General features: G+C 57.7%; 1 protein-coding gene across 1 annotated transcript in view; it reads right to left on the reverse strand.

Moving 5' to 3' along the window:
* The window catches only part of SCRIB (scribble planar cell polarity protein), a 195944-nt gene that overhangs the window by 89843 nt on the left and 93085 nt on the right, over positions 1-13016 (reverse strand). Inside the window, exons 19-25 of the mRNA XM_065397800.1 lie at positions 11111-11425; positions 10085-10165; positions 4428-4685; positions 4055-4165; positions 2947-3123; positions 2123-2239; positions 1098-1286 (exon numbers count right to left, since the gene is read on the reverse strand). Of these exons, the coding sequence (XP_065253872.1) occupies positions 1098-1286; positions 2123-2239; positions 2947-3123; positions 4055-4165; positions 4428-4685; positions 10085-10165; positions 11111-11425 (1248 nt within the window). The remainder of the gene's footprint in view (positions 1-1097; positions 1287-2122; positions 2240-2946; positions 3124-4054; positions 4166-4427; positions 4686-10084; positions 10166-11110; positions 11426-13016) is intronic.

Consider the following 13016-nt stretch of genomic DNA (forward strand, 5'->3'; position numbering starts at 1 on the left):
AAACTTGGCTGCTAAGATCATCTTCTTTGCCTGTTGCTCTGACCACCTCACCCCCTTGATGAATCCCTCCCCTGGCTCCCATATATCACCTTCACCACTGTCCCTCCATACTTGTCTACTCTTGTCTTGATTCATATTGTCCCTGACTCCTCAACTTCACCAACAATGCAGCCCCCACTGACTGTTCCCAGCTTCTCTCACAGACCTGGACCTTCATTCATGCTGCCCTGTAGGCACAGAACACCTTCCTCAAACTGGTGTGTAAGGTCCCTACCCTGTCCTGCTTCAAATCCCCCTCTAGCCCTGCCTGTGCTGCACCACTCAGGAGAAATGGGTTAAGATGGGTTAAGGGTTGCTGCTGCATAGCAGGGCTTTCTGCTCTCCGTGCCTTTCTGGAAGGTCGGATTTCAAAAATTCGACAATAAAGTGTAGAAACACAAGAATCATAGACTATCAGGGTTGGAAGGGACTCAGGAGGTCATCTAGTCCAACGCCCTGTTCAAAGCAGGACCAATCCCCAACTAAATCATCCCAGCCAGGGCTTCGTCAAGCCTGACCTTAAAAACCTCTAAGGAAGGAGATTCCACCACCTCCCTAGATAACCCATTCCAGTGCTTCACCACCCTCCTAGTGAAAAAGTTTTTCCTAATATCCAACCTAAACCTCCCCTACTGCAACTTGAGACCATTACTCCTTGTTCTGTCACCTGGTACCACTGAGAACAGTCTAGATCCATCCTCTTTGGAACCCCCTTTCAGGTAGTTGAAAGCAGCTATCAAATCCCCCCTCACTAAACAATCCCAGTTCCCTCAGCCTCTCCTCATAAGTCATGTGCTCCAGACCCCTGATCATTTTTGTTGATCACTTCAGGCAACATTCCCCACACACCTTATCTCTGCCCTCTGGGGGTGCCAATGTCAGGACTCACTGCACTGTAGGTGTCAGCCTGGGGTGGGGTGTCACTTTGTGGCAGTTGCGAGGGTCACTCCATACATACATGAAGACAGTGTTTTTATGGAGGAACCTGTCAGCCACAGGGCTCCTCCTGGCGCTGGCCTTACCTTCCCTCCCCCCCCCCCCCCCCCCCAGGCTCTCACCTCAATGGCAGCCGCGGCCTTGGGGTCAAAGCCATCACACACAAGCACAAGGAGCTTGTCCCCCACACTGCGTAGGATCTGCACTGCCTCTGTGTGCGTCATTCCCAGCAGGCTCTGGTGATTCACCTCCAGGATCCGCAGCCCCACCTTCAGCCGGCCATCCCTGGCAGCAGCCCCAGAGGAGCTCACCTGGAAGGGACAAAGGGCTGAGAATGGGGAGGGGGAGAAGAAGAATGCGCAGGGAGTCGGGGGAGGGAAGGGAGTGGAAGAGAGGACACTGCATGCAGGCAGGAGGGAAAGCAGGTGCCCATGGGTTTATGCAGGAGGGAAGGGAAGGAGAATGAGCACAAGAGAGAGATGTTGGGATTGGGAAAGGAGAGCACTTATGCAATTCCTTGGGGAGAGTGGGAAAGGGGAGTGATTGCATGCCATTCCTGGGGCGGGGAGTGGGCAGGGAGAGGGATCACACGTGATTTCTCTGAGAGCACATACACGCCTGACTCCTCAGCATGGCGGGGGGGAGGGGCTCGTGTGTGACAGCACAACGGCGGGCATAGGGGGAGTGCCTGCCCATGATGCCGGGAAGAGCGCTCACCCACAACTCCTCAGCGCGCAGGGGGTGGGGAGCACTCACCCATAACTCCTTGGCATGGTGGGGGAAGTGTGTGAAAAGAAGATGACTCACATGCCATTCCTCATGGGGGGAGCAGGAAAATGCTTGCACAATTCCTCGGGGGGCCGGGGGACAGCACTCACATGCCATCCCTCAGAGCAGGGAGAGCGACTGGTAAGGAAAGCGAATGAGCACCCAGACATTCCATGGGAGGTGGAGGCTTGGGGGGAACTTAAGCACACTGTGTGGGGTCTAGCGGGAAGGAACCTGCATGCATGTTTACATGGGGAGAAGTGGGATCAAACAGGGAGACCACATGGGAACTGGGAGGAGGGCTGATTTCCCACAGGAACTCCTTTCTGCGTCCTGTCTATCAGTCCCTGCTCTGTGGAGGGCACCCTGAGTCTGTTACCTTGGAGATGAAGATGCCCTCATCGGTGGGGTCAAAGGGGTTCCCAGCGTGGCCTTTCGCTCCCCCCCGAATGCTGATGCCCAGCTTTTCTCCAGGAGCCTTCTCAATGCAGATTTCCTGTGGACACAAAAAGGTCTCTGTCTCCAATTTGATTTAGTTTGGGCTGAAAATGTGGCTGACAGACGCTGATCGGGGGTGGGGGTGGGGGGGGGATTGTTGGTGCTGGTAGCAGACCATACACAGAATAGCCAGGAAAGGGCCAGCTCTGTGGTTTCCACCTTCTTTGGCCTGATGGGTTTGTTATGGTTCTCCTTTCCTGTATTCCTCTCCCAGTTCTGGGTCTAAGAGGACTGAACCCCATCCAGCCTCCAGCCACAGTGACTGTTGGGTGTAACAATGAACTCTTGCCAGTCCCAGGCTGGGTACCTGCCTGCTCATCTGAGACTGGCTCCTGCCACCAAGAGAGAGGGGAAACTTCATCCAGCTGTAGAACTGCACCTCTGATCCAGCCTTCCATCTAAGCTCAGATGGAGCAGGGACTGCCTGCCTGAGGACAGAGCCCCCTGGGGAGCAAGGGCACAGCCCCACTCAAACTGTCTCCCCCCAGGAGCAGGGCCATTTAATACTAGTAAAGACCTGAATACAAGGGAGCTCTGCTCCTGCTCCGGTTTCCCCACCTCCACTTACTGCATTTCCTAATGGGGAGTTCCAAGGGCAGTGTCCGTGAATTTTCCTACATGCGCTTTTGTCAGTAGTGTTGCCAGGATGTACCCAGACCAGGGCTGCTGCTCCCACTTGGGTTCCTCTCTCCTCTCAGAACCTACCTGCATGCCAGGTGGCGGAGGATCTCGTCTCACCAACATGCTCAGCTCCTGTGTACTGGACAGCAGGGCGTTCACAGCCTCCTGGTGGGTAGCATGGCGCAGGTCAATAGTATTGACCTCCAGGATCCTGTCCCCTACTCGCAGGCCACTGCGGGATGCCAGCCCATGGGGAATGACCTGCAGCGAGCCACTGGTGTTAAGGCTGGAAAGGGACTCTGGTGGGAGCAGATATCCACCTCCTAGCAGAGCTGCTGATGTAGCCATACACACCCTGAGCAGATCCTACCCAGCAGGGAGATGAATGGCAGAGCTTCCCTAGGAAACCCCAATGGACTCCTCCCACTGCCTCCCTGAACTGCCAACCCCCCTGTGATACCCTCCCCACAGACTCCTCCCACTGCCCCCCTGAGCTGCCAACCACCCTGTAATACCCTCCCCAGACTCCTCCCACTGCCCCCCCAGCGCTAAACACCCTGTGACACCCTCCCCACAGACTCCTCCCACTGCCCCCTCAGCTGCCAACCCCCTGTGATACCCTCCCCACAGACTCCTCCCACTGCCCCCCCTCAGCTGCCAAACACCCCTGTGACACCCTCCCCACAGACTCCTCCCACTGCCCCCTCAGCTGCCAAACACCCTGTGACACCCTCCCCACAGACTCCTCCCACTGCCCTGAGCTGCCAACCCCCGTGACACCCTCCCCACAGACTCCTCCCACTGCCCCCCCTCAGCTGCCAAACACCCCTGTGACACCCTCCCCACAGACTCCTCCTACTGCCCCCTCAGCTGCCAACCCCCCTGTGACACCCTCCCCAGACTCCTCCCACTGCCCCCCTGAGCTGCCAAACACCCTGTGACACCCTCCCCACAGACTCCTCCCACTGCCCTGCTGATCCAAGTCATGGAGAAGCAGCTCAGGGAATCAAAAGTTTCCACATGCAAACTCTCATGCCTCAAAGCAAGACGGTTCCACCCACTACCTTCTCCCCAACCCCCAAGCTTCCTTGAGTCATTTCCATCCTCCAGTCTCCATGTTCTAGAGACTCCATCCCCAATGGCCACATTCCCTCAGACATGCCCAGACTGGGCTGCCCACATGGGTCCCTACCTTTGAGATAAAGACACCTGGTTCATGAATCCCAAACGGGTGGCTCGAATGGTCACTGCCTCCAACAATGCTGAGCCCCAGGGGCCCCCCAGCTTTGACCAGACAGATCTCCTGCAGGGAACAAAGAGCATACAGCCAGGGAGAGGGCAAGGAGTACCAAGCAGTGACTGTGACTAGAAATCTCCCCCCAGACACAGAGACCCTGCTTGGGAATGAGCGTCAAGGAGGCTCCCGCAACACATGGAAGACCCAGCCACTTCCCAACAGCCCGACAACATGGTGGCCAGTCCTTTGAGGGACAGCTCGGAACCCCAATCCTGTCCAATTAACAGAGCACCGGGCCAAAGCCCCAAATCCCAACAGCCAACCTTACCTCAATGGGGTACTGGTCCTCCAGGCCTTTGGGCAGATGGTTCCTTTGCAGCAGAGGCGTCTCCTCGGGCGGGCTCTCCCCATGGCTGGGAGGTGGTGGTGGGGAGTGCGTGCGCACTCGCTGCACCACTGGTGAGTCTCCCTCGCTGAGCTGCTGTGCACCCTCTCTCTCTACCAGCAGCGCGATGGTGGGGGAGGATGCGGTAAGCAGCGCTACTGCCTGATCATGCCTGGCTTCTGTCATGTCTACCCCATTGATCTAGAACAACCCGCAAACCCAGTGTCAGCACATCACCCCAGTACACCCTGCCCTGCCAGGCACCTTGCTGAGCGTCACAAGGGACCCCATCCCACTGGGAGATCTGCCCAGCACCCTGTCCCCCACTGTCCTGAGCCAAACCACCATGTGCCTCACCAACACTACCCTTCCCTATATGGCGGAGCCCTGAGTAGCTGCCGATACCCGACTTGTCCATAATCCCTCTTCTAGCCAGCCATCTAGCTGCCCATCAATGCCCCTCCCACCACCTTACATAGCAGAGCCCAGAGTAGCAGCCAGTGCCTCAGCAATGTATCAGGGGAGCACAGCAGCTAAGGACCAAGACCCAGTTTCCTGGAGTCCCATCACACAAGCTAGCCATCCCCACAACTCTGCTCCTGTTTAATAAGTACCCAGGAAACTGCGCCTCACCCTGCACTGGCTCTGCACAGACTCCCACACCCCAGCTTTCCTGCAAGATCACAAATGCCAGGTCCAAGGGGCCACACTACAGGAATGAGGGACAGGAAGATCCCAGCGTGGGAAGAGGCTAGAGAGACGCTTCCCGGCAGGAGATTGCCACATTCAGAAGGAAAATTATTGCTCAAGCAATAAACTCTTCAGTTATTATTCTTGTGGACACAGTAGTTCTGAAGCACCTCCTGGTCCTGCCATTCCCCCAGGGCAGAGCCCAAACATGCCAGGCCACCCTGGGTGTAGTAATGAGCCTCTGCCTCTCACAGCAAGCAGAGTGGGAGATGAGTTGGCCCTCATGGGGTGCCTCATTTCCCACCCCTCAGGATGGCTCATGGTGGCCCTTCATCACCACTGGGTACTGCCCTCCTAGGTGTAATAAACCCATGTTTCCTCCAATCTGCCACAGCAAAGCCTGCCAAGGGGCCCTGGGGAACCAAAAGGGCTACAACTTTGCTCTGAAACGAGCCACAGCCTTGTAATGCCCCGGACAAGCAGGGTCTGGGCTCCAAAGGGCTGGCTGGAAATGTTACTGGGCCTGAAGCATCCTTCCAGCAGGCCTCAGTGGGATATGTGGATCCCGGTGACACTGCCCACAACCAGCTTCATCCTCACCCTCACCAGACCTGGCACTACCCACTCCAGAGAGCAAACTTCACACCCCACCTGAGCCACAGGAGCTTGTACCAAAGAAGCCTGAGGTGAGGCACCTCCTGACATCCCTGGCTCCCATCTTCATTACCTACCCCATCACCTCCTCCCCGGAGCCATTTTCCAGCCCAGTCAAGAGGAATACTGGAAGTGCAGGGCTCTCCTTCTGACCACACCACAGACATGGATGGGAGGGACTCTCCCTCTGCCCTCACAGTGAGCAGTCCAGGAGGGCCCTCTCGGTGCAGACTCTTCCGATCACACTGAGTACCAGGGATGGGGAGAGAGCCCACCCCAAACACATACAAAGCAAGAGGCTCGGGGGGTGGGGGGGGGGGTGGGGGGGGGGAAGAATAAAGCCAGCTACTAGCTCCCGGGGGCCACCAGGGGCCAAGACCCACCAGCTGCACCGGACACACCTGCGGCAGCTGCACAGGCTCCCTGGACTGAGGTCTGGCTTTGCGAACTACCCTTGGCCTGCTGAGCACTGTTCTTCATCCTGGACCCAGGCTGCAGCTCAGGGGGCTGTGCTCACGCACAGAGCAAGTTTTCCTCTGTAACCTCAGCCCAGTCCTGTCATGGCCAGACAGAGCAGGGCCGGTAAGAGCAGGCGAGGCTGCCCAATGCCCAGGGAAAGGGAGAGCTACCAGCTGCTTTCTGTGCAAGCAGCTCCCTACGTGGTCCCATGCCACAGGGAGGCTATGGCCCCCTGCTATATCTCCCAGTGACCAGAGCCCAATCTCCATCTCTGTGTAAGCACAGAGCTGCCACTGCCCTCTCACTTCCATCTGCTCCATCCCCAATTCCGTTGCTGCCAACTGACTGCCCTCTGCCTCCCCCAAAATCCAGGGACCCCTCTCTGTCCGAGGCCCTGCCCTGTGTCCCCAGTCCGGTACCTTCCCCTCCTGGGCTCCCTGCCCTCCATCCTCAATCCTGTACCTCCTCAGTTCCCCCCCACCCCAACTCCCTACCCTGTGTCCCCAATCCTGTACCACCCACCACGACCTGGGGTCCCTGCCCTCCGTTCCCACTCCTATATGTCTTCTGCCCTTCATTCCATCTCCTCTGGCCTGTCCCCTCCAGCTTCAAGAGGGTTCTGGTTACTTTCTAACACACACAGCCATTGATCAGGGATATAATTCACAACGAAGGAGAAAGACTGGTCAGAACAGGGGTGAGGACTGGAGAGTTAGTAGCCAACCACAGGCATGTTTTGGGGGTGTTAAGTTTGGAAAAAGACCTTGATTGGGTCCCTCAGTCCACATGCTCAAAGCCCCCCCAGCAGAGGGCAGGCCTCCCGCAGAAGAAGGGTGCAGAGGAGGTTTTGAGGACAGGGATGAGAGTAGGAAGCTGCGCTGTATTTCTTTTCTCAGGAAAATATAGGCCCCTTAGGACTGGAGGGAGCTAAGGCCTAAGAACTGATACCCCCAGCTGGCACCATGGGCATTGGGTGCTTGCTCTTTCTCACAGAGCCGTGTACTGGCATCTGCCTGCCTGCAGCACTCAGAGGCAGCCTGCCTGTCTCCTGCCCGCAGCATGCCAAGGTCTGCCTGACTGCCTCATTCAGACCCTGGTGGTGGTCACAAACTCACACTTGTGCATTCCAGGACTGTCACCTACTGAAAACCTGCCCAGTAAGGACAGGCAGGTGCTGCCCAGTTGAAATCTTTGTAAGAAACAGATTAACATGCGGCCTCTCGCTGGCCAAGGTGCTGCGTTTTGACCTGGATTCTCATATTTTGGAGGCTGAGAGCAAGTCATCAAACCTTCAAGGAAGAATTAGAAACATCCACTCCAACAGTTACAGCAGTCCCACAGGGCCAACCTAGGCGAACCACGGGGCACTGGCTCCTGGGCATTCTGCACAGGCTCCAATTCACAGAGCTCCACAGAACAGTCAGGAAGTAGGAACGCCATGGGTCTACAGACACTTAGCAGGTGGGGATGGAATCCCAGCCCACAGGGCCACTGGATGCTCCCGTGGGGAGATGCCATCCTAGCAGCAACATAGCCACCCTGCACTGCAGGAGGGTAAAAGGCATAGTGGCAGTGTTTAGAATCATAGAATATCAGGGTTGGAAGGGACCTCAGGAGGTCATCTAGTCCAACCCCCTGCACAAAGCAGGACCAATCCCCAGACTGATTTTTGCCCCAGATGGCTCCCTCAAGGACTGAACTAATAACCCTAGGTTTAGCAGACCAATGCTCAAACCACTGAGCTATCCATCCCCCCAAACAGCTGCTGGAGAGGCCATGGCCTGCAAAAGCCGTTGCTAAAATGCAGAGAGCTCTGTGCAACGCCCAGACCAGGAAAGCAGCAGTCAGGCTGGAGGAGGAAAGGATCTCTCTCTATGGACTGATACTGCACTCATCCCCATGGTCCCAAGTGCTAGACTCTGATGCTCAGCACTGCAGTCTCTTGTTACTGTGCATACTTAAGCATGGGCAATAGGCTCACACGAGCAGGAATGGGCCAGTGGAGGAAGAGGAGGCTACTTTTTCTATACAAGCAATGACACCACATGCATCATGTCACCAAGAACAGTGGCTCTCAACCTTTCCAGACTACTGTACCCCTTTCAGGAGTCTAATTTGTCTTGCATACCCCATGTTTCACCTCACTTAAAATCTACTTGCTTACAGAATCAAACATAAATATACAAAAGTGTAGTCTATAGAGCAGTATAAACAAGTCATTGTCTGTATGAAATTTGAGTTTGGTACTGACTTCGCTAGTGCTTTTTATGTCACCTGTTGTAAAACTAGGCAAATATCTAGATGAGCTGATGTACCCCCTTGAAGACCTCTGCATACCCGCAGAGGTACACATATCCCTGGTTGAGAACCACTGACCAAGATGATTGATGACAGCAAGGCCTATGTGTGCACTGAAACCAAATACCCTTCCTACAAGCCCTGATCCATGCAGAGAACGGTCTGAGGGGGCAGCCTACCCACACTGCTGACACTGAGGAATGCTGAAATGGCCTCATCTTCCCACCCTGAGAAGACAGACTGCAGTCTGACAAACAGCTCGAGAGTCTTTCTGACCCCACTGCAGGGGGTGCCAACTGGTACCATGTGGATCTGGCCTTGGGTGCCACGTGGCTACAGCTACACACTCCTCACAGCACGGCATGCAGAGACACCCCACAGGGCTCTAGCTAGTCTAGGCAGCTCCCAGGGATCAGCTGCTGTCCAGGCCATGGCTCAATTTTGGAAGGCCTAGAAGAAGAGGAGCAGGGAGGGAGGGACGGAGGGAGGAACAGAGGGAGAGATGCTGGGCCACCCGAGCCCCATGTGAGGACAAATGGTGCCAGGTCCAGCCCAGTGCTCCAAAGGGTTTTCATGAGAAAGGGAAAACAGCGCAGACCCCAGGCCCAGGGATAGAGCAGACAGAAGCCAGCACTGACAAGGCTGTATCAGTGCTTACCCGCACCAGCTCTGCAGTAACTCTTGCTCTTACCGCAGCAGCCGGAGTAGAAACCCACCACCAACACCAAGATGCAGGAGCTTCCATTCACCCAGAGGCAGCATGCGAGCTCGGGGAAAGGGGGCGGGAAGGAGCGCAAGTGACACAGATTAGCAGAGAGGTACAAGGTTAGAGGCAGAGGTGGGATCCGTGTCACTGGCACAAGCAGCAGCAGGAACTGGGGACCAAAGCTTCAAATCAAAGACCAGGAAAAAGGGTTGCACCAAGTCCCCCTGGGCCCCACGCTCGGCTTGACAACCCTCCCCTCTCCATCTACAGCCTACACTGACCCTGGAGGGAACAACTGCCACCAATGCTGGCGAGAGTCCCTGGTTCCCGGGGCAGCACCCACAGGGTCCTAAGGGGAAGACGTGTCCAACCCCATGTAGTGCTGCTTCGCAGAGCCCAACGGGGGAGCAGACCCCACCTACCCAGTGAAGCATCAGCGGGCCGCAACTCCCCAGTGCAGCCAGCGCTGCTGCAGGGACTCACCAAGGTATTGTGGTTCGAGCGTTCACTGTGTAAGGGTGGGCACCAGCCTTGCCACGAGCCAGGCAAAGCTGGTGACAGGCTGGGACAGCAGGAGCAGGAGCTGCTGCTCTCCCTTGGGCCCTAGGAGCTGGGAAAGGAGCCCAGAGGTCAAGCGACAAGGAGACAGACCCCTGGAGGAGGGGCCGAGGAGGGACAGTGGGATCTGCTTTCCTAACTCCTATGAACCGAAACAGTCAACGACAGGCTTCTGGCGAGACTCACCAGCACTGCGCCTCCCTCCCATGGCTGCCCCAAGGCCCCACGCACTCACCGAGATGACCCGGTCTCCAACGTGCAGCGTCCCGTCCCGATGGGCTGCACCACCCTCTGCGATCCGCGAGATAAAGATCCCCTGAAATAGAGCCACGGGGGTCAGAGCAGCCCCGACCCCATCACCGGAGCGCCACCACATCCAGACCCCTTCCCAGCAGCGGCAGAGCCCCCTTCCCACTGGGACCAAAGCCCCCTGCCCCTCTATCACACCACTCCCTCACTCCCCATCCCCCTTCTGACCCTCGCCACTCCACACCTCGCCCTCGGACTCCTCAGTCCCCCAAACCCTGCGTGGAGCCTCTGGCTCCAGGAAAGCCTGACTCAGCGAGAGCTCAGAATACACAAGCCGAGAGGAGAGGGAGCCAGGACTGAATGTCACTGGCAACCCCTGCCAGCCCCACCCCCACCCCTGCCCGCCTGAGCTCCTCTGCCTGGCACAGAGCTAACGACACCCCCATAGGAGTGCAGGGAAACGCCACCTGTCCCCCGGCCTGCAGAGATCTGGGGCTGAGCTCCCCTCCCGCCGTGCCCACCTGCCCTGCGACATGGGGGCTGAGCTCCCCTCCCCCAGGGGTTCAGGGAGACCACCCTCCCCCCGCACCCAGCTGCCCTGCACACAGACGGGGCAGAGCTCCCCTCCCCCGGGGGCTCAGGGAGACCCCCCCTCCCGCCCGCCCGCCCCCACCTGCCCTGCACACAGACGGGGCAGAGCTCCCCTCCCCCAGGGGTTCAGGGAGACCCCCCTCCCCCCGCACCCAGCTGCCCTGCACACAGAAGGGGCAGAGCTCCCCTCCCCCGGGGGCTCAGGGAGACCCCCCCCTCCCGCCCGCCCGCCCCCACCTGCCCTGCACACAGACGGGGCAGAGCTCCCCTCCCCCGGGGGCTCAAGGAGACACCCCCCCTGCCCGCCCCCACCTGCCCTGCACACAGACAGGGCAGAGCTCCCCTCCCCCGGGGGCTCAGGGAGACCCCAGCCTGCAGAGACATCAGGCAGTGCTCTTCCGAAGCCCCCCTGCTGGCTCACCGTGTCACCCGCCCTGTAGGGCGTGGAGCCCTTGCCCCCGGCAATGCTGAAGCCCAGCCCCTTCTCATTGCGCATGAGGCAGGTGGAGAATCTGTCTGTGGGCGGCGCCCCCTCAGGCCGCTCTGGAAAGCACAGGCCACCCCGTGGCTCTCGTGGGCTGTAATCATCCTCGGGCCGCAGCGGTGTAACCGTGATGGCGTTCTCGGGCTCCACCATCCGCTCCCGAAGCACCGTCATGGAGACGGAGCTGCCTGAGCCACGCAGCGCCTCCACTGCCACGTGGTGCTCCGCGCAGTGCAGGCCCACTCCGTTCACCTGGGCAGGGACAGGGTCAAGGTGGGAGACTGGCCCATGGGGAGTCCCCAACACCCCCCAAAACTCACAAGAAGCCCCCACACACCGACCCCACAGGGAGCCCCCACACACATCGACCCCTCAGTGACCCCCCCACACACACACCCCGACCCCATAGGGAGTCCCCCTACACACACCGACCCCACAGGGAACTCCCCCCCCCCCCACACCGACCCCATAGGGAGCCCCCCTACACACACACACACATCGACCCCACAGGGAACCGCCACACACACCAACCCCGCAGGGAACATCCCCCACTGACCCCATAGAGAGCCCCCCTACACACACCAACCCCACAGGGAGCCCCCCACACACACACCGACCACACACAGAATCTCTCACACACACCAACCCCGCTGGGAAACCCCCCCCCCCCCCCCCCCACCAGGGCCGGCTCTAGGTTTTTTGCTGCCCCAAGCAAAAAAATTTTTGGCTGCCCCCCACCCCAGCTCTGGGCTCTCCCCCCGCCCCCAACTGCACCCTCCTGGCGCCCCAGCCCTGGGTCACTGGTAACTCGCTCCCAGGGCGGGTCATTCAGCAGGAATTTTGGATGTGCACAGAACACAGACAGGATTGGTTCCCATATGGTTACAGAACTGCAGTAAAGTGGAACAATTTTCAGCTTGTGTGACTGGAGGATATCTAGATGCATATTATAAGACTGTCCTACATAAATGAGGAAAAGTTGAGGTGCCTTTATTATTCTTTTGTTCCATTTTTTGTTTCTATGGGGAATGCACTATCACGGTCTTCCTTTTAAACAAATAAAACTAAAACTTAAAAAAAAAAAAAAAAAAAAAAAAAAAAAAGCAATGGATGTTGAAAATAGCAATTCCAGTCCTAATAACCACTGGGAAGCATTTCTTGCTCAATTTATTCTACTTTTTCTACAGCAAGTTACAGTGGATCAGTATATTTGATTTGGGGGAAATGAAGTAACAGCTGCCCAAATTGAGCTTGAGCACTCCTGAAGTTTGAGGGTGTTCAAATCTGGAAGGCAGATGCTAGATTCCCTTTCTGAATATTAGCTATATCTGGAAAGGAAAAGTCAATTTCTGCTTCCATGGCTCAGAAGTGGAAATCCTCCTAAGTGCCTGGTACTGTATCTAAAGCTGCCTAGGTCCAGAGCCTCCCCTCCCTTACTTTTCATTTTAAATTCTAGTGAGATCCACATACCTCCCTTGCTAGGCTTCAGATAGAGAGGTGCACCGTCCATTTAGTCCCCCCAATTCCTTTTTTGGGGGAGAGCCCAGGGCTGGGACGGCAGGAGGTACAGGTGGGGGGAAGAGCCCAGGGCTGGGGGAGCAGGGGAGTGCGGGTGGGGGCCAGAGCTGGGGCAGCAGAGGGTGTGGGGGGGGAGGGAAGAGCCCAGGACTGGGGCAGCAGGAGGTGCGGGTGGGGGGAGAGCCCAGGGCTGGGGGAGCAGGGGAGTGCAGGTGGGGGCCAGAGCTGGGGCTGCAGCGGGTGTGGGCGGGGGAGAGCCCAGGGCTGGGGTGGCAGGAGGTGCGGATGGGGGCCAGAGCTGGGGCGGCCGGGGATGCGGGGGGGA

Source organism: Emys orbicularis, chromosome 2 (assembly GCF_028017835.1).
Source record: "Emys orbicularis isolate rEmyOrb1 chromosome 2, rEmyOrb1.hap1, whole genome shotgun sequence".
NCBI lineage: Eukaryota > Metazoa > Chordata > Testudines > Emydidae > Emys > Emys orbicularis.